The 20,171-nt window shown below is 46.0% G+C and overlaps 3 protein-coding genes across 4 annotated transcripts; 2 read left to right on the forward strand and 1 right to left on the reverse strand.

Annotated features, from left to right (window-relative positions):
• Window positions 1–679: 679 nt before the first annotated feature.
• Window positions 680–3,669, forward strand: s1pr1 (sphingosine-1-phosphate receptor 1). 2 transcript variants are annotated; one of them, XR_009921976.1, is made up of 2 exons: window positions 680–761; window positions 1,154–1,315. XR_009921976.1 is itself a non-coding variant. In XM_062396359.1 (2 exons), exon 2 carries the CDS (start codon window positions 1,316–1,318, stop codon window positions 2,435–2,437), a length of 1,122 nt encoding a protein of 373 aa, XP_062252343.1. In that variant the 5' UTR covers window positions 702–761; window positions 1,193–1,315; the 3' UTR covers window positions 2,438–3,669. The 2 variants fall into 2 exon arrangements, 1 of the variants encoding a protein (XP_062252343.1); XM_062396359.1 differs by having other exon boundaries at window positions 702–761; window positions 1,193–3,669.
• A 1,818-nt stretch (window positions 3,670–5,487) lies between these two features.
• On the forward strand, window positions 5,488–10,008 carry zbtb37 (zinc finger and BTB domain containing 37). The gene is made up of 4 exons (XM_062396358.1): window positions 5,488–5,918; window positions 7,736–8,671; window positions 8,751–8,850; window positions 9,460–10,008. Exons 2-4 carry the CDS (start codon window positions 7,755–7,757, stop codon window positions 9,991–9,993), a joined length of 1,551 nt encoding a protein of 516 aa, XP_062252342.1. The 5' UTR covers window positions 5,488–5,918; window positions 7,736–7,754; the 3' UTR covers window positions 9,994–10,008.
• Window positions 10,009–14,840: 4,832 nt separating this feature from the next.
• serpinc1 (serpin peptidase inhibitor, clade C (antithrombin), member 1) lies at window positions 14,841–19,897 on the reverse strand. The gene is made up of 8 exons (XM_062394796.1): window positions 19,800–19,897; window positions 18,422–18,779; window positions 17,375–17,590; window positions 17,167–17,304; window positions 16,752–16,970; window positions 15,932–16,106; window positions 15,595–15,659; window positions 14,841–15,291 (listed from the first exon to the last, which is right to left on the reverse strand). The coding sequence occupies exons 2-8, from the start codon at window positions 18,776–18,778 to the stop codon at window positions 15,115–15,117; spliced, it is 1,347 nt and encodes a 448-aa protein (XP_062250780.1). The 5' UTR covers window position 18,779; window positions 19,800–19,897; the 3' UTR covers window positions 14,841–15,114.
• Between the last annotated feature and the right edge of the window lie 274 nt (window positions 19,898–20,171).

Here is a 20,171-nt window from a genome sequence, read left to right on the forward strand (position 1 = left end):
AGAGACCAGGTCCACAGCGAGGGTTACTCTTTGACCCCGGCTCCCTGATGACATCACCGATGGGGCCGCGGTCAGAGGTCAGGGGGGGGGGGGGGGGGGATCAGCTGGATGTTTCTCATAGGAAACAAAAGAACAGATATGTGTTAAATATGATGAAAGAATATATTCAGGAGAACCAGCAACTGATTTGTTTTCATGTAAAAAAGTAATATTGGCATTTTCACCACTACTATTATTATTAATACATTATATTTACCTTGTTTTATGCCTTTATTGATTTTAACTTTGAAAACAAAAAGTGTGTGGTATCTATATCTCTCTGTGTAACTGCGTGTGTGTGTCTGTGTGTTTTTACTGTCGTTCCGTCTGTCTCTCTGAGTGTTTGTGTGTGTTACTCTGTAAGTGTGTTTTTGCTCTGTGTCTCTCTCTCTCTCTCTCTCTCTCTCTGTGTAACTGCGTGTGTGTGTCTGTGTGTTTTTACTGTCGTTCCGTCTGTCTCTCTGAGTGTTTGTGTGTGTTACTCTGTAAGTGTGTTTTTGCTCTGTGTCTCTCTCTCTCTCTCTCTCTCTGTGTAACTGCGTGTGTGTGTGTGTGTGTGTGTACTGTCGCTCCGTCTCTCTCTCTCTCTCTCTCTCTGAGTGTGTGTGTGCGTGTCTCTTTGTGTGAGCGTTACTCTTTGTGTGTGTGTGTTACTCTGTGTGTGTATTGTTGCTCCGTGTCTCTCTGCAGTCGGACCGTTTTCCTTCTTCCTCCGTCTGAAGGTAAAGAAACTTTATTCTGTTCATATTTTGACTCGAAGCTTCAGTTTTAAACTTTAAAGGATTAAATTATTTAAACATCGTTTAACTGAACTCACTTCAGTTGATCACGGATTAACGGTTTGTGGTTAAACCGACGACGTGGGATCAGATCAGAAATAGAACCGAGTAGAAACTACATTAACTGAACTAATAGAAAAAAGAAACTAAATTAAACTAATAGCAAAGAATAGAAACGATGTGAGCTGAACAGAATTCATTCATTAAGCTGGAGAAAAAAACAACCTGATAATTTAACTCGTCGAATTACTAAAATCAATAAAAGAATAAAACAACGTTTATTATTAAGATATTTCAAACAAATCTTGACTGATCAGTGATTAAATCTTCTTCAGATCTGAGACGAGTCTCTTACAGTTGGTGTCTCTCTGCAGGACCATGTCCTCGTCCCGCAGCCTGGACTCCCCCTGCCCCTCTTCAGGGCCACTGCCTGACAAGGTTCTCTGAAGTTTGAGGACAGAGCGCCCTCTGCTGGACTTCTCCTGCAGCAGCAGGCCATGGCTGAACCCGGCTACTCAGACCTGATTTCCCAACACTACAACTACACCGGTAAGTTCCGCAAGACGGAGCAGGACTCAGGGTTGAAGGCCGACTCTGTGGTCTTCATCATCGTGTGCTGCTTCATCATCCTGGAGAACATCCTGGTCCTGACAACCATCTGGAGAACCAAGAAGTTTCACAAGCCCATGTATTACTTCATCGGGAACCTGGCCCTGTCCGACCTGCTGGCCGGCGTCGTCTACACCGCCAACATCCTGCTGTCAGGCGCCAACACCTACAAGCTGTCGCCAACGCAGTGGTTCTTCAGAGAGGGCAGCATGTTCGTGGCGCTGGCGGCGTCCGTCTTCAGCCTGCTTGCCATCGCCATCGAGCGCCACCTCACAATGCTGAAGATGAAGCTGCACAACAATGGCAACACCTGCCGGGTCTTCCTGCTCATCAGCACCGTGTGGATGATCGCGGCGGTGCTGGGCGGCCTGCCGGTGATGGGCTGGAACTGCATCCAGAGCATGACACAGTGCTCCACCGTGCTGCCGCTCTACCACAAGACCTACATCCTGTTCTGCACCACAGTGTTCAGTATCATCCTCATGGCCATCGTGGTGCTCTATGCTCGCATCTATGCACTGGTGCGGACACGTAGCCGCACACTTGTCTTCCGCAAAGTGTCCAACGGACGCAGCAACGCCACTGCCAACAGCAAGAGTTCAGAGAAGTCGCTGGCGCTGCTGAAGACCGTCATCATCGTCCTGAGCGGCTTCATTGCCTGTTGGTCGCCGCTCTTCGTCCTCCTGATGCTGGACGTGGCCTGCGAGACGCTCAGCTGCCCCATTCTCTACAAGGCTGAGTGGTTCCTGGCGCTCGCTGTCCTTAACTCCGCCATGAACCCTCTCATCTACACGCTGACCAGCAACGAGATGCGCCGCGCATTCCTCAAAACGCTGCTGTGCTGCACCTCCTGCCTCCGGCCCCACACCCGGCTCACCGGGCCCAGCATGGGCGCCGAGTTCAGCCGCAGCAAATCCGACAATTCCTCCCACCCCAACAAGGAGGAGGTGGAGTACTCGCCGAGGGAGATCACGGTGGCGTCCTTGGGGAATGTCCCCTCATCTTCCTAAACATCAGAATGCGAGACAGGAAACAGGTGTGAAGGTCACCAGCAGCGTCCTCACAAACAAATCAGCTGATCAGGACACACAGCACTTATGAAAACGATCAAACTGGTGAAACTGGAACCAGTGAATGTTCACAGGCTGCAACCTGCCGCTACTCCTCAGTTCACCGGAACTCACCTGGTGAACGTGGATCATGAGGGTCCAGGTTCTGTTCATGTTACTGATCCTCATAGAAGAAGAACCAGACGTTATACTGACACCCTAAGATCAGATAGAATCTGTAGAACATAAATATCCACAAATATATAAGAACAGATTAATCATGGAAACGTGTTTCCTCCACTTCCTGTTAAAGATCAACAACACGTCACATGTGGAACCAGACGAGTCAGACATCAGGTGATTTTCATCTTCAGATTCAAACGTCTCCACTCACGGTTTCCTGTCCAAGTTTGTTCAGAAAGTTCAACTGAAAATAATTCACTCGTTCATTCATAACATTTAAACTGAGCATGTATGTCAGCTGTGATGTCATGTGACCACATACAAGTCAGACATGACGTCCACGTGTTGTTTGAGTTAAATCTGACGTCAGAACCGGATTCACGTGAGAATCACCTGGACTCTTCTCACCTGTTTGTCACGTGACTGTAAAAATTAACTGTTAGAAAAAGTTGGTGAAAAAGTTTTCCACTCGATGTTTGTCGTCATGTTTAGCGTCGTCTGTGTAGTCGATTAATTTATATCTCAAAAAGATTCTGTCACAAAATGAAAAGACATTTTTTTCTGTTCAGGTTTGTTCATTCGATCAGAACCACAGAAGCTCATTTCTGTCAAATGAATGAGAAAACTATAAATGTAGAATAATACAAATGCAATGAGAAAATAATTGAACTGAGATCCATGTTCATTTTAAAATTCAATAAAAAGTAAATGCTCTGGATGAATATTTGGAGGTTATCACTTATTCCCTCAAACACCAGAATCCTTCACACTTTTCCTCTTTGTGAACTTCAGCTCAGAACCTGATGGATACTCTTCATGTTCTAAGAATCTGATCATTTCATAATCCTCTTATGAACTTTGACCTCAATGAGCTTCTGTCCAGATCAATGCTGTTACCATGGTGACCACCTTGTTCAATTAATCCATTAATGTTGTGCGTTTGTTGTGAAACTGTGTGAGTCTGTGAGCACTGTGTAACTCTGTTAATGTTAATAAAGACATAAAACCAGTTTGTGTTTGAGAGGAAATTACATCACAACCAGAGGTCATCAACAAGGTCATCAAAAGTACCAGAGAACAAAGTACCATAGAACAAAGTACCATAGAACAGAGTACCAGAGAACAAAGTACCATATAACAGAGTACCAGAGAAAAAAGTACCATAGAACAGAGTACCATAGAACAGAGTACCAGAGAACAAAGTACCATATAACAGAGTACCAGAGAAAAAAGTACCATAGAACAGAGTACCAGAGAACAAAGTACCATAGAACAGAGTACCAGAGAACAGAGTACCAGAGAACAAAGTACCATATAACAGAGTACCAGAGAACAAAGTACCATAGAAAAGAGTACCAGAGAACAAAGTACCATAGAACAGAGTACCAGAGAACAAAGTACCATAGAACAGAGTACCAGAGAACAAAGTACCATAGAACAGAGTACCAGAGAACAAAGTACCATAGAACAGAGTACCAGAGAACAAAGTACCATAGAACAGAGTACCAGAGAACAAAGTACCATAGAACAAAGTACCATAGAACAGAGTACCAGAGAACAAAGTACCATATAACAGAGTACCAGAGAACAAAGTACCATAGAACAGAGTACCAGAGAACAGAGTACCAGAGAACAGAGTACCATATAACAGAGTACCAGAGAACAAAGTACCATAGAACAGAGTACCAGAGAACAAAGTACCAGAGAACAGAGTAACAGAGAACCAAGCACCTTTGAACAAAGTACCAGAGAACACATACTGGAGAACACGTACCATAGAACATCGTACTATAGAACAGAGTACATTCAGATGCAGTACCTCAGAACACAGTACTAAGTAAGTAATCAAGAACAGAAAAGCAGGACACCACTGATGAGCCCCTGTCTACCTTAAAGTCCTTATGGAATCAGGTGTACCCCTGGTTCTGGTTCTGGTTCTGGTCCTGAACAAACTGAGGTAACTGAAGAAGACCAGAGGAAATAGAGTGACAAAGTAAATGAGGAGCAGAGAATCAATCAATTAAATCTTATTAGTATAGTCTCATATTCTCAGTCCCAGTTTGTCTCCTCGTCTTTAACCAGTGAGACGTCCTCTGTCCTTCAAGAGTCAAACTACTGAACCCTTCAACAGGTGAAGAAGGTGGACACCTCAGAGGCACATGTGAGGACCCGTCTCCCAGGACGGACACTAGTCCAACAGATGTCCAGTGAAGAGAAGAACAGGAAAGAAGGAGAGACAAAGAAAGAAAGAGTGGAGGAGGGAGAGCAAGGAAGGAGGTGAGGAAGAGAAACATCGTCATGTGTCAGTGAGGGCTGCCTCCCTGTGGCCACATCAGGAAACTACATCAGGTCTACACCTCCTGCAGGAGAGGTAGAGAACTGCAGGTTCTAATGTTCTAATGTTTTGATGTTCTGATGTTCTGATGTTCTAAAGTTCTAATGACCAAAGACCTGAAGTTCTGAAGTTCAGAAGTTCTAATGTTCTGAAGCTCTGAAGTTCTGAAGTTCTAAAGTTCTAAATTTCTAATGTTCTAAAGTTAAATTACATTTCTTAAATAGAAACCGTCTCAGTGGATATTTCAACCTGACCAGTGATCAGAAGTGATCTGGATCCGAAGTGATCTGGATCAGAGGGGCTGTTCGATCTGGTTCTGCCCCAAAGGCCTTGTTCCATTTCTCTATGTGATGTAGTGTTTGTGCGTGTGTGTGTTCATATATGTGTAAATGTGTGTAGCTTAGTGTGTGTGTGTATGTGAACTAACACTTTTACAAACTCCAAGGGCCATCATGACCCCTCTGCTAACAGATGCATTCTGGGAGTTGAAGTCTTTAGAGCAGCCGTCCAACCCCGTCTCCTCCTGGCCATGACCTACATTTCCCAGCATGCCCCGCGCTCCTCCTTCCTTCCTGCAGCCCTCAGCCGGAGAGGAAGATGACGATCAGTCCGCCGACACTCGACCGAGTCTGAACCGAGTCTGAACCGAGTCTCACCTCCGGCGGAATGGAGACGGACCCGAGCCCGAACTCAGCTGCACTTCTCCGGCCTTGAACCTGACGCGACCACCGCTGGAGCCGCGGAGCTCCGGAGCCTGGAGGAGCGGCGGGTGGAGCTGCAGCCTGCCGGGCCGAGCCGAGCCGGGCCGAGCCGAGCCGGGCCGTCATCTCCCTTCACTGCGGAGGATGCTCAGCTAGCTGCAGGACCGAAGCCTCGACAGACCCGCACCCTGGAGCCAGAGCCGACCCCCCCCTGCCCCCTCAGGTGAGAGTCAACTGCACACCTGGAGGTTGTCCTGGTCCCCAGCTGGTGTCCAGGGTCACACCGGATCCAGATCTCTAGCTGCTGCTGTCAGTGGTCTGGTTCTGCTCCGGATCTGGGTCCAGGGCTTCTAGGTAGGACAGGTTTGTCCTCCCGCTCTGCCCCCTCTGGTAGGAGGAGAGTTCACACTCAGGTGTTTCTATGGTTCAACTTAAAAAGAACTTAAAGAGACCAGTTCACACTGTAACCAGAAGACTGGGCTCCTCTCTGAGCTACACTGCCCCCTGGAGGCAGACTCATGTAGTCAGTGATGTCACTGTCACCTTTAATATTACATTACATTACATTTAGCTGACGCTTTTATCCAAAGTGACTCACAATCAGCGCATCAACCATGAGGGAACAAGCCAGAACAACAAGAATCAATTAATGAATAATCTGTGACCACAGTAAAGATGGACGACCAGAGAGCTCCCAGAAGTGAAGCCACATTTTCCAGAGGTGGGAAATTCATCGTCTGCAGCGATGCAGAGACGGAACAGATTCAGTTCATGTTTTCCACTATGTTCATTTCTGTAGCTGAATATTTATTCTTATAATTAGAAACTCATTAAAGGTCCGGTTGTCTTTTTCACAAGTCCGAGTCTCTGAGGGACGTCCTCCTCTCTCCTGCCGACCGGAGCTCGCTTTACACTTTACCAAGAAAGAGTAACACTCATCACAAGTTATTATGACGTGAACACAACTGACGTTACATTTAAACACGTAGTTCATCTGCTACACAACACGAGACGCACAAACCAGGACGTCAGGGTTGAGGTGAACTGATCCAGCATCTAGTGACACTTTTATCTAAAGTGACTTTCATCAGTGTGTCAAGCAGGAGGGAAAGAAACACACACATGTGAGAGCCCGTTTGTGTGAAGAGACACACAAAGACACACACAAACATATACAGATACACACAGACACACACACACACACAGAGAGAAACACACAGATACATACACACGCATATAAACAGATACACACACATACATACACACGCATATAAACAGATACACACAGACAGACTGAGGCAGTACAGACTGAAGCAGTACAGACTGAGGCAGTACAGACTGAGGCAGTACAGACTGAGGCAGTACAGACTGAAGCAGTACAGACTGAAGCAGTACAGACTGAAGCAGTACAGACAGAGGCAGTACAGACTGAAGCAGTACAGACTGAGGCAGTACAGACTGAGGCAGTACAGACTGAAGCAGTACAGACTGAGGCAGTACAGACTGAAGCAGTACAGACTGAAAAAGCAGAACGCAGGTCCAAACTGAATGAAGTCAGATGTGTGATCACTGACCACTGTTATTGAAAAGCTTATATTGTAAATTACAAACTTGCAATAACAGTTACATTCTAAAATACTTTTTAAATCATGAGACTGGTTTAGATTCACACCTCTGGTCCCACTGTGATGAAAACACATCATGTGTAGAGATGTGTCGATAATCCTTTAATAATCCTTTAATAATCCTTTAATAAACCTTTAATAATCCATTAATAATCCTTTAATAATCCTTTAATAATCCTTTAATAATCCATCGTAGCCTCTTAATCAAATCATGAGGTGCAGAGATATCCCACCCCTAAAATGGTCGGGATCGCCCCCTGGTGGCGGGCTGCAGTATAGGTCATAAACCCTGGCGTCCATCTTTATACAGGTCCAGTTATGGCTGTGACACCGTATTTCAGAAATACCGATCAGGAGCTAAGATGGAAGCGTCTGGTCCGGATCAGCTGTGTGATCTTTGTTCCGCTTGTTGCAGTGTCCCCGCCGGCGGCAGCATGGAGCGCTCCGGCAGCATCCAGCTCGACATCCCGGACTTCAGTAACTCGGTTCTGTCTCACTTGAACCAGCTCCGTGTACAGGGCCGTCTCTGCGACATCGTGGTCAATGTTCAGGGCCAGAGCTTCCGTGCCCACAAGGTGGTCCTGGCCGCGAGCTCACCGTACTTCCGGGACCACATGTCTCTGAGCCAGATGAGCACGGTGTCCCTGACAGTGATCCGAAACCCGTCCGTGTTCGAGCAGCTGCTGTCCTTCTGCTACACGGGCCGGCTCTGCCTGCAGCTCGCCGACATCATCAGCTACCTGACAGCGGCCAGCTTCCTGCAGATGCAGCACATCATCGATCGCTGCACCCAGATCCTGGAGGGCATCCACCTGAAGATCAGCCTCGCCGAACTGGATGAGGAGTCCAGGGAGGAGGAAGCGCGGGGGTCCAGGGGGGGCAGGACCCTGGAGGCGGTGGTCCGAGGGGGGGGTCTTCGCGGTGATCTGCGGCTCCTTGGCCCACGAGGCGGTGCAGAGGCACGTGAAGCCATCAGCCCCGCTGAAGAGCCGATCAGCCCCCCCTCTACCGCGGAGCACCGTGGGCTGGAGGTGGCTGCTGCTGGAAGAGCAGGCAAAGAACCGATCCTTCGCATCAACCGGGCTGGTCAGTGGTACATGGAGACGAGCAGCGAGCCGGAGAGGAGCCGCAGCGCGGAGGAGGCCGGCAGCGTGGACGGAGTTAGGATCAAGACGGAGAGGATGGAGGAGTGGATCGGAGACGGAGAGCAACAGGAAGAGGAGGAGCAGGTGGAGGAAGGGACCACGGTGATGATCGACACGTCAGGACGCAGCACGCTGGTGACCGGGCCGGTGGGAGCGCTGGGGACCCGGAGCGTCCAGCCGTCCTCCAGCTTCAGCGAGACAGACAGGTGACTTCTGTGATGAGACACTGATGATGTCACTGAATACTCCGGATGCTTGACGAGTGTGTTACTGTGTGTGTACCAGGTTCAGTCCCGCCGGCAGCGTGGTCGTCCTGGCGGAACGTCAGAGAGCGAAGAGTGAGTCTCCCAGCCGGGCAGACGAAGTGCGACAGCCCAACTCCCAGGTACCAGGTCAACTTGTACATCTCTTATATTACAAATGTCTCACTCTGTCCTTAGAGCCTCCAATGAGAAGAAGACAACCGGTTTCCTTTTATTCTCTATTCTCAGCTGAATAAAACATTTTAACTCACATCACAGTCATCAGCTGCAGTTTATGGTTCTTTTGAGGAAATTCCCATGGAACAATTAGTTTGTACGGAAAAAGATGAGGATTTGATTGTCTCTCATTGTTTTAAAAGTCAATAAAACTAAATATTGAGCTCGCTGGTACAGGATCCTTAGAAACACTTCAATGGCCACTAAAGCCCAAAGTCTCCCAGATCACAGGATCTTACAAAACAAGAGAGAGAACCTCCCCCAAGAACCAGTTAAAACCCAATGGGACCATTAAAATCATCCAAAGGAGAACCGACACAGAACCTCAGGTGCACAAGAATCTGAGACTGCCTGTTGGTTCCTCTATACTCTTTAAGTTGTTGTTCTACCACGAGCCTCCAGAACCTCCTGAAGGACCAACTCTCTTGGTATTTAAGGAGTTAAGTGGTTTCTAAATGGACTTTGAGGCCGTCTGTCGTGGTGTCGGTGTATTAACATGTCGTTCTGCCTGTCAGGGGGAGGAGCATGCAGCGTTTGATATGGGAGGTTACGAGGACTACCTGAGGGAACAAGTAGGAGACCGCTGGTTCCGCTACAACCCCCGACTCACCTGCATCTACTGCTGCAAGTCCTTCAATCAGAAGGGCAGTCTGGACCGCCACATGCGCCTGCACATGGGTATCACACCATTTGTCTGTCGTATTTGCGGGAAGAAGTACACCCGCAAGGACCAGCTGGAGTACCACATCCGCAAGCACACGGGCAACAAGCCCTTCCACTGTCATGTGTGCGGCAAGAGCTTCCCCTTCCAGGCCATCCTCAATCAGCACTTCCGCAAGAACCACCCTGGCTGTGCCCCCCAAGAGGCTCACAGCGCTTCCCCCGAAACCACCACCACCTCCGTCACGTCCAGGGGGGGTCCGAGCGCCGAGGCTTCTCCTAGCCAGGAAGAGCCAGAGGGTGCGGGCAGTGGTGGTGGGAGCAGCAGCGGCGGAGGCCAGTATAGTGAGGGCCCCCAGGCCTCGGTCTCCACCACCGGGCCTGACTGACCCGGAGAGGTTGAAGGAGGGCTCGGGGTCGGGTGGGGTCCAGGTCGGGGGGGGGGGGGACACCTTTGAGTCCGAACTGAGATTTTTCCGCTTTAAACCGCATCTACCTTCACTAACCAAAACAAACAGATTAAGCTAAAATGAAGAAATGCCACACACGCCAACAACCTCATACACCACAGCACACTGTGGTTCTCATATGTTACGTTACAGATTTCTAATTTTATATTTCCAAGTATTACAGGTTCACAAATTAACATCACAACAGTTTGTCTGGTGTAAACTTTGCCAAACTACTCAGTGCCAGTTCAACAGTTCAATCCTTCATATTTGCCTTGAGACAATCCAGGGGGCAGAGTTGGATTTTAATAATCCTGCGTCCTCTTCAAGTGCCACAACGACGTCAAAAGATAAAGCTGCAAAAACAGGTTCAATGAGAATCTACGTTGAATTCCAGTGTGATCAGAGTTTCTATGGTTGAGCGCCGTGTTGTAAAAGAAGGAGAAGTTACACTCTCCTGATACAAACACGTATCCAACATGTCAACTCTTAGTTTACATTGAAGTTCTGTGTCTTTAGAGGCCGACGGTTGTGTTTCGACTTTAAACTTTTATCTTTAAATGTCAGAAAATAGAGAAAATGTAAAGAAACCAAACGGTTTGAATGTTCAGTTTGAATCTGGTTTAATTATTAAACCTCAAATCTTCTCTGTTGAGAAATATACATTTCAACATGAGAGACAGTGAACCCTCAAATACGTTGCATTTTAAAATGTTTAACTTTTAAATGAGAGTGAATCAGTGAGAATAGTTAAATTCGAAACTGATATTTGATTGAAAAACCTTTAAAATGTTTTATTCATTAATCAAATTAGATGAAGTAAGAACCTCCAGAGCTTTTGTCTGTATCTCACAGACTTCTTCAGATTCCAGTTCAGGACTTTGGTCCCATGAGGATTTGAGTTTGACCCTGAGAAGCATTTGAAGCTTCACATGGAGACAGGAGCAGTGACGCAGGTGAGAGCTCTGGTCGCACTGGATTTGAATCTTTGAATCTTGTGGCAGTTGGAGTCAGTCGTTCAGGAACAGACTCGCAGCAGGAAAACGCTGGACAACGTCTGGCCTCAGATAAGCTACACAGCTCAGTTACCTCTCATCACTACGCAATACAGCTGCTGCACTGCACAGCACAGCACCACCGGGGGGCGCTCAGATCCACCCACTCAGATCCAGAGAGCTCCGTCAGTCTTCTCAGATATTTTTATAAAAGCATGTCTTTATTGTTCATCAGTTTTTTGCGGAAAACACTTTTTTGCTCTGACAATGTGTGAAGACGAGTCGACACCTGATCAACAACGTTACACGTTAATGATGCATCAGCCTCTTCTCAGAGAAAAACTACAAAACAAGCAGATTACACATTAGCACTGTGCTAACAGCTAGCTTCAATAGGTTATAATGATAATCGATTGATCATTTATGGATCCTTCAGTAATAAAGCAAAGACCTTTTGGTTTAAAATTGTTAAATCATAGAAATAGTTGCTAATTAAGATATGTTCTACTTTCAGTTCCAAAAAACGAGGGAGGTCATGCTAACCATAGTGCACACGCTAAAGACTTATCACGTACAAATTGTATTCCAGCGGTTCAAAGCTTTTTCTACTGTCACAGCTGTTTGTAGCTGTTTCTACCAGCTCTGCTAAAGTAGTTAGCATCTGGAGCTACTTTACTATTTTCTTAGCTGATGTTGAAACCTCAGCTGCTTCAATGTCCCCGAACAAAGCACGTACAGAAATGAACGTCAGTGGTTCAAAGCTGTTGAATATCACGCACATCATGACCTGCATTACACGCAGAAAACCAGACAAGCTAACGATGTTCTTATCGTGTACAAACTGTTCCAGTGTCTAGTGTCGTTGTAGCTAGCTGCGTACATCACCGTGGCTAAGCTAGGGTGGATATCTGTTGAATCTTTGCTTGCAGTGAAAGAAAGTTCCAGGACTTGGTAACCTAGCTTAGCACAAAGACTAGAATGTGGGGGAAACTGTTAGCCTAGCTACAAGAAAGGAAAAAACATCCACCCTAAAATATTTTCAGCAGGAATGTCTCCTCATGGCTAAGGCTAGCTTGATAGCTAACAGACAGTTAGCTTTTACCACAAGAATACAATCTACACATGATGATAATAATGCTTTTAACTGTTCACTATAGAAGCAGCTGTTCACCAGCGAGTCCTTTGACTCGCTGATGAACAGCTGCGTTCATTAAAAAGGATGAAGTGATGAATCCTCAGAGGAGCTGGAACCTACTGACACAAATGATCATCAATGATCTCGATTATCAAAACAGTATTTTGTCCTTTGATCACCAAATGAGCGGGCGGACGGTTTCAGCTCAAGTCGGGTTTGATGCCCACTGCTGCGGTCGAGCTGATGCATCTTTGACTGACGGCTGTGATCAGGTGGCGACCGGACGAAGAGCCAGACCCAGTCAGACCAGATGGATGTAGTAGCCAGGTCACGGAGCTGGACTTAAAAGCCCTCCAGAGGTCAAAGTTCATCTTCTGGAGGGTGGAGACAGGTCACCTGGCAACCAAAGGAAAGACGGCGTTCAAACGCCAAAACGACTTCAGCACTTATCAGAGAGACGGGTCAGAAAGAGACTTTTTATAAAACAGAACAATGTTCAATGTACACATATTATCAGAGGAACATATTTAAACGATGTTAACACGAGGAGCTGATCCAGACGCAGGGCGGCAGGTAGCACATGGACCGGCTGGTTCTGTTTTTCTAGAGCTCACATCTCAGTGGACGCTCAGTTTTTTATGCAAGTGAAGCAGCAGCTCCTGGCGGGACTCGAGTCTCCTGCCTGATGAGCGCTCACTCTTCAGGCTAAAGCAGGAACTATCAGGTACACTCTGCTAACCGGACACTTACCCTCCCCACGTAGCAGAATGCTAACTGCTTAACCTCAGTAACGAGAAACTCACCTGTTAATAAAGAATCAGCCGCAGGTCATAAACAGAATCGGCGGACGACGGACCGAGCTGAGCAACATGGAACCAAAACCACAACACCTCGTTTTAATTCTTAACTTCAGTTATAATGTTAAACTTTGGCTGTTACAGTTGAAATAGTTAATTCACTTTGGCCAATTAGATTCATCAAGCAACATTGAGCAGCATTTTAGCGCAGTGACATCAGGCAGATTCTTCTGGATGTTTGAATCCAGTTTGTGCTTCAAGTTATATGATATTATTTCAGATGAACCATTAGAACAGAAGTGAACTAATTTGAATTTAGTGACGTGTAAATGTCCACATTGTTCACTTTGATTTATTAAGATTGACTTTGAACTTCTGGTTTAACCAGGTCCTGGTTCAGACTTGGATATTATGAAGTCTCCTCTTTAAAAGATGTAGTGGTGGAGGTTAGCTTCCAGTTAGCTTCCAGTTAGCCTACAGTGAGTTAACAGTGAGAAGTTTTTATTTTACCTAAATATAATGTTAAAGTTCGACATGTTGCTCTAATCCAACTTCAATTGTAGAGGCAGGAATCAAATGGTTCTATAGATCATCATTCTCTTCTGACTTTAATCATCTGTAAGTAGTCTGGTAGAAACAGCTGCTCAGTTTCCACGTTTCTTAACTCTTTTGGATCAAATTAAGAAAGAAACTGTAGATTTTTTCCAACCTTGTTCATTTTCACTTTTTTCAAACAAAAAAGTTAACAGGTTAATGAAATACTAAACCGATCTGAACTGGTTTGAAAAGGTTTGAAATCCGGCTAACCTTCCTCCTGAACCCACAGAGGTGTCGTAAACCAGTCTGGGTCGGTCCAGTTCAATCCAGTCTAGTTTGGTCTGGTTCGGTCCGGTCCAGTCTGGTTGGAGGAATCTCTCAAACAGGAGTAGTCGGGTCGTAGCTAACGAAGTGGACCGGTCAAACTAAAGTTTCGTTTTTCACGTGAACGGATTCATTCTTTAAAATAAATAATCAAAGATCAGAAAATCAACAGGTTTGATTATTTCTAAAATCATCAGATTCAACTTTAAATAAATTCATCTTTACAGAATCTGATCAGATAAAGTGACTCAGGATCCGACTTCTCTTCCACTGATATTCAGTTTCATCTTCAAACTGTGAAAACGGCTCAACCTCATCATCTTCATCATCTTCTTCAACCTCTGGTCTCTGAGTCGGTCGAGGCTCCGTCATCGCTCTCTTTGAATGCCAAATGTTGGTTTCATATTGTTTTTTACTTTTGACTGTTTCTGAATATCCACAGCACGTCTGATGATACTGTTCGTTCACCGTGTATCGAATATATCTGAGCAGAAGAGGGTTTTAGTAAAAAACTTTTAATACTGTACTTTTTAAAGAGGACGTACTGAACGTGTTCTGAAGCTTCGATGTGAAGAACTTTTCTGTTGCATGTGTCTGGTGGAGGGGGGGGGGGGCAAAGGTTGGGGATAGTTAGAAAATGTGAAGAAGCTTCTGTTACTATGACCACTATCAATCTATAGATCACTCACAGGTCGCTTCACAGGAAATAAAGCACTTTACGTGTCAAACTGCAGCGACTCACGTTATTCACACGCTAACGCACGAACAGTCGATTAACGTCCTTGAGAAGGAGTCAGCGATTAAACCAGATATATATATATATGCATGTTGCAGCTGAATACCACTCCCCTCACTCCCCCTCCGTATATATATATATTTTTATACTGTATATATGTAAGAAAACTGTCACATCTTGTTTTGTTTGAGACAAAACAAGATGTGAACGTTTTCTTTGAACTCTAAATAAATTCATGTGAAGCTGAAGCAGTACAACACGCGTTTAGTTGAATATATAGATTTTAATTTGTCTATAAATGAATGTATGAGAGGAAGTGAGTGTTTGGTGGAGACGTACAACCACAGTCGGATTTGTAGTCTCAAAGCCTTAGAGTGTGTGATCGTCTTTTTCACATGATCTACACAAATGTCACATGTTCAGCTCCTCACACTCATCTACACACAATCTAAACACATTCATGTAATGCCGCTGTTTATCCAAGGTCAAAGGCTGGTTGGTAAAACAGGAACGTTGATTGAGTTTGTATGAAAGCAGTTATTGGTCGCAGGGGTCGGCCACTCGGCCGGTGAACAGCATCGTGTTAATGGTCGATTCTCTGATGAGCAGCAGGAACGGTCGGTTGGCCAGAAAAAGCTCACGGTTGAAATTGAGGGAGCGACCGACCGCCACCACGGCCGTGGCTGCCGCCGCCTCGCTGCCCTCCTCGTTCACCTGGAAGCCAGAGAACAGGTTTGTGACGAGTCTGAGCTGAAGACTCCTGGTAGAGACCCACAATGTCCTAACGCACACACAACCAGGGCGGGACAATTCTGTCTGTCATCAGTACACCTGGCATTCTATTGGTTGGACAATGTCATGAGTGCAGGGTTTACACACACACACACACACACACACACACGCGCACACGCACACGCACACACACACACACACTTCTCGTCTCTTTTCTAACAAACGTAGTAAAACACTTGGTAAGTTGCTTTCTGTGACCAGGTGACCAGCGTGTCGGTAACCAACCTCCAGGAAAGCCTTGTGGTAGGCGTCCGAGATGAAGAGCGTGTCCGAGCCGTCCTCCAGGATTCCTGAAACAAACACACTCACCTGTGAAACCTCGTCTCATGTTTTCATATGAAGGCACACCTGGATTCAAATGTGTTTCATACACAGATTGTGTGTTTTGAGCCTGAAGACATTTGTGCCCGTGTCGTCGGTTACGTGACGATGAGCTTCATCCACTCGTCGTGGACATCGACTCCGTGACCAGGTGGTTCTGCTTATCTGATCACCTGGACTGTCATGTGGTCACACTCGGTCCAATTGTATCGAGCAACAAACACGTATGTTAAAGAAGCACCTGGCAGGCTGGCCTTCTCTGAGCTGAACAGGTCCGTCAGTCCCATCGCCCGCAGCTCCTCCTTCAGAGCAAAGCTGTCCTCCACCCTGAACCGAGGGACGTGGACGGACACCGAGGTTTCCTCCATCTCATTCAACCAGTTGTTCAGCTTCGTCAGGTCCAGACTCTCCTCCACCTTGACACAAAAATAAATATGAAGGTAGACGTGGTCCTTCTCACTGTCCGCCCTCTGACTGTGGAGTACCACAAGGCCTTGTACTAGGACCACGGGTTTCTTTCACGTTTTTGTTTCCACCTCAAAACTTTCCTCTGAGAATCAGAGCACATGTCCCTGTATATGCAGATGACACTGATTTACAGTCGGATGTAGGATTATTGACAGAATTTCTTCCACAGTGGAAGATGGGACTGAAGTTTAGACATTTGGCTTTTAACTCATTGATTTCCACTGTTTTCACAGTAACTGGACAGACTGGTTAGAAACATCAGATGAAACCAGTTAGTCGACACCTCATCAGAGAAAGCTTTCCAATCTGCTGGTGTTCAGAGGAAATATATCAAATCTGAGGCCAATGAGCAGCTGGAGTCTCGTGTGCATGCTGCCGCTTTTTATCGTTTTATATATTCTGTTCGGGCCTTGACACCAATAATCAATAATCTGTAATAATCAATAATCTGTAATAATCAATAATCTGTAATAATCAATAATCTGTAATAATCAATAATCTGTCATAATCAATAATCTGTAATAATCAATAATCTGTAATAATCAATAATCTGTCATAATCAATAATCTGTAATAATCTATAATCTGTATTACCTGACTGAGCGCTGTGCCCTTGCTTGGCAGAATGAGCACCATGGTGATGTCGTCTCCGAGGTAAGGCATCTCCAGCAGCTGCACGTGGTCCTCGGGGAAGTTCTTGTACCTGAACTTGGCTTCCTGGTACATCATGCTGACCGAGCAGCTGCGACTCGCACTGACGTGGAAGTCTGAGACGAAGACGTTCCCCGTGTCAAACTTGTTCTTCCACTGACCCTGAAAGGGAGAAAGAACCTCACTGAGAACACGTGGCGGTCTCCGTCCTACACGTTAGTATGAGTCCGTCTCGTGGAGCGCTGCTTTGACCTGGGGCTGATTTCATTTTCTGTCCAGGTCTCAACTTGGGGACTGAGAAGTTTACTGTCTTTTGAGAATCTCCCATATTGAGTTGTACCCCTCTGTAAAGAGCTACCTTGAAGTAGATGGTGTTGACAAGGACCAGGATGGTGCTGGAGTCCAGCGCCCCCTGTGGCAGCGTGTCCTGGATCCGGTTCTGCGTCTTGTTGGCGATCCAGTTGTTGATGGTGGCCAGGGCCTCCTCCGGCTTCTCCTGCAGCACAGAATCGGGGTCACCAGGGTAAGCAAGGGGCGAGACCTAGGTGTGCTGGAGGACACGTTACCTTGAAGTTGAGCGGCAGCAGTTTGGCTCCGTACACCGTCTCACTGATGTTCTGATAAGTCTCGTTGAAGACAAGAGACTTGTCTCCAAACAGCCTGTTGGCAGAGATCAGCTCCGTGGTCTCGTCCTTCTTCCGGAACAGACGACAGTTGAGTTTGGCAAAGAAGAAGTGGACCTGATCGGACGTCTTCCCTTTGATGGAGTCAAACTCAAACACCTGCAGAGGAGGTGAAGAGGTGAGGACAAGAGGAGGTGAAGAAGTGGACCTGATCGGACGTCTTCCCTTTGATGGAGTCAAACTCAAACACCTGCAGAGGAGGTGAGGACAAGAGGAGGTGAAGAGGTGAGGACAAGAGGAGGTGAAGAGAGGAAGACAAGAGGAGGTTTAGAAGTGGACCTGATTGGACGTCTTCCCTTTGATGGAGTCAAACTCAAACACCTGCAGAGGAGGTGAAGAGGTGAGGACAAGAGGAGGTGAACAAAGAGGAAAGAGGAGGTGAAGACAAGAGGAGATGAAGGGGTGAGGACAAGGAGGTGAACAAGTGAGGAAAAGAGGCGGTGAGGACAAGAGGAGGTGAAGAGGTGAGGACAAGTGGAGGTAAAGAGGTGAGGACAAGAGGAGGTGAAGACAAGAAGAGGTCAAGACAAGAAGAGGTGAAGAGAAGAGGAGGTGAGGACAAGAGGAGGTGAAGAGGTGAGGACAAGATGAGGTGAAGACAAGAGGAGGTGAAGAGGTGAGGACAAGATGCGGTGAAGAGGGGAAGAGAAGAGGAGGTGAGGACAAGATGAGGTGAAGACAAGAGGAGGTGAAGACAAGAGGAGGTGAAGAGGTGAGGACAAGATGCGGTGAAGAGGGGAAGAGAAGAGGAGGTGAGGACAAAAGGAGGTGAAGACAAGAGGAGGTGAAGTTTCATTTCTGGGTGGACTATCCCTTTAAGGTTCAACTTAAAATCCTCCTCTTTGATAAAGTCTAAAGTTCTGGATCAGGTCCTGAAACATGCTGTAGATCTAGACTGCTGGAGAACTCCCAGCATGCACTGAGTCTCACCTTCATGATCTGCTCCAGCGTGTTGTTGCAGGCGCCCAGCTTGGTCATGGCGAAGGCGGTGGAGATACTGATGGGGGACATGAAGATGTTGGACTCGGGCGTCCTGCCGAGGGCGAGCTGCTTGTACAGGGACAGGGCGAAGCGGCTGTTGGCCTTGGACAGCTCCCACACTCGGGGGTTGGTGGACTCGGGGACGGGCTCGGGCTCCGGGGTCGGGCCCTCGGGCTCCGGGCTGCGGTGGACGCAGCGTGGCTCCAGGGACAGGTCTCTGGGTTTAGCTCCACAGACGTCGGGCCGGAGGGCGAGAGAGGCGAGCGGCAGGAACGCCACAGCCAGCAGCCAATCAGAAGCCCTCATTCTGGAGGGGGAAAGCAGCACACACACATTGGTGCTTCTATCTTAGTGAGGACACTCATTGACAAAATATATTCCCTTAGCCCTTACTATAACCCTTTATATAACCTAAACCTTATTCTAACATTTATATAACCTAACCCTTATTCTAACATTCATATAACCTAACCCTTACTATAACCCTTTATATAACCTAAACCTTATTCTAACATTTATATAACCTAACCCTTACTATAACCCTTTATATAACCTAAACCTTATTCTAACATTTATATAACCTAACCCTTACTATAACCCTTTATATAACCTAAACCTTATTCTAACCCTTTATATAACCTAACCCTTATTCTAACATTTATATAACCTAACCCTTATTTGTCTTAAAGTCTTAAATCTCAGCCCTATCAAAAAGTGAGGACCAGATAAAATGTCAGGTCTGTTTAACATGGTCCCCACAAAGACACAAGTACAGGAACAAACACAGTTAATCAATAAACTCAGAGCTGTAAAATCCTTCAGTTGGTTTTGAGATTAACATCATGATTAATTTAAGGTTAACGTTCATTTAATTTATTTAATAATTTGTCATAAACCTGAATTTGAAATAACTAACTATACAAATTATTAAAAATCCTTTTTCTCTGAATATATTTTATATTTCCAGTTTTTATGTTGGTGAATAAGTGATTATTAGCATCAATAATCAATATAAATTGTTATTAAGGAACAAATAGTGTTTAATGGAACTGAAATAATATTTAAACATTAATTCACTTCAATCGCGGTTTCAGGTAAACAGATGCATTTAAACATGAACCTCAGAACTACATAATCATTTTATAGATAAATATATATATATATATACACACACACACTTGTATTTGCTATATTAGATATAAATACTTTAATTTAATGATCAGAATCAACTAAATGAATTAAAAATAAAGCAAACTAAGTTGTAATTTAAACAATTTGAATAAAAAGAAAAAGAATCCCAGTAAAGCACTGAAGTCGGAGCTCTTACCTGAGCAGCTGAACAAATTCTGATGGACGAGCTGATCTCAGGTCAGTGTCCTGCAGAGCGACCAGTCGTCACAGCGACCTTTGAGACATTGATCGCCTGTGAGTCAACAGTCGGTTTCATCCCGGGGACATGTGGACACAAACATCCCAGTGAGGAACTCACGTCCGGCCGATCACTGATCAATAACCACACTGCTGCAGGACCCACGGCTCACCAGCAGGGGGCACAGCAGCCGTCTGGTTATTTCATAAAACATTTTAATCCCGACAATCTGCTGCTGCGTCACAGGACAACCACCGACTGATTGGCTTCGGTTTAAACAAGTTCATGTAAAGTTTTAAAATCTGAACTTTTGTCAGATGAAAGTGAGAA

This window comes from Platichthys flesus, chromosome 9, assembly GCF_949316205.1.
Source record: "Platichthys flesus chromosome 9, fPlaFle2.1, whole genome shotgun sequence".
NCBI lineage: Eukaryota > Metazoa > Chordata > Actinopteri > Pleuronectiformes > Pleuronectidae > Platichthys > Platichthys flesus.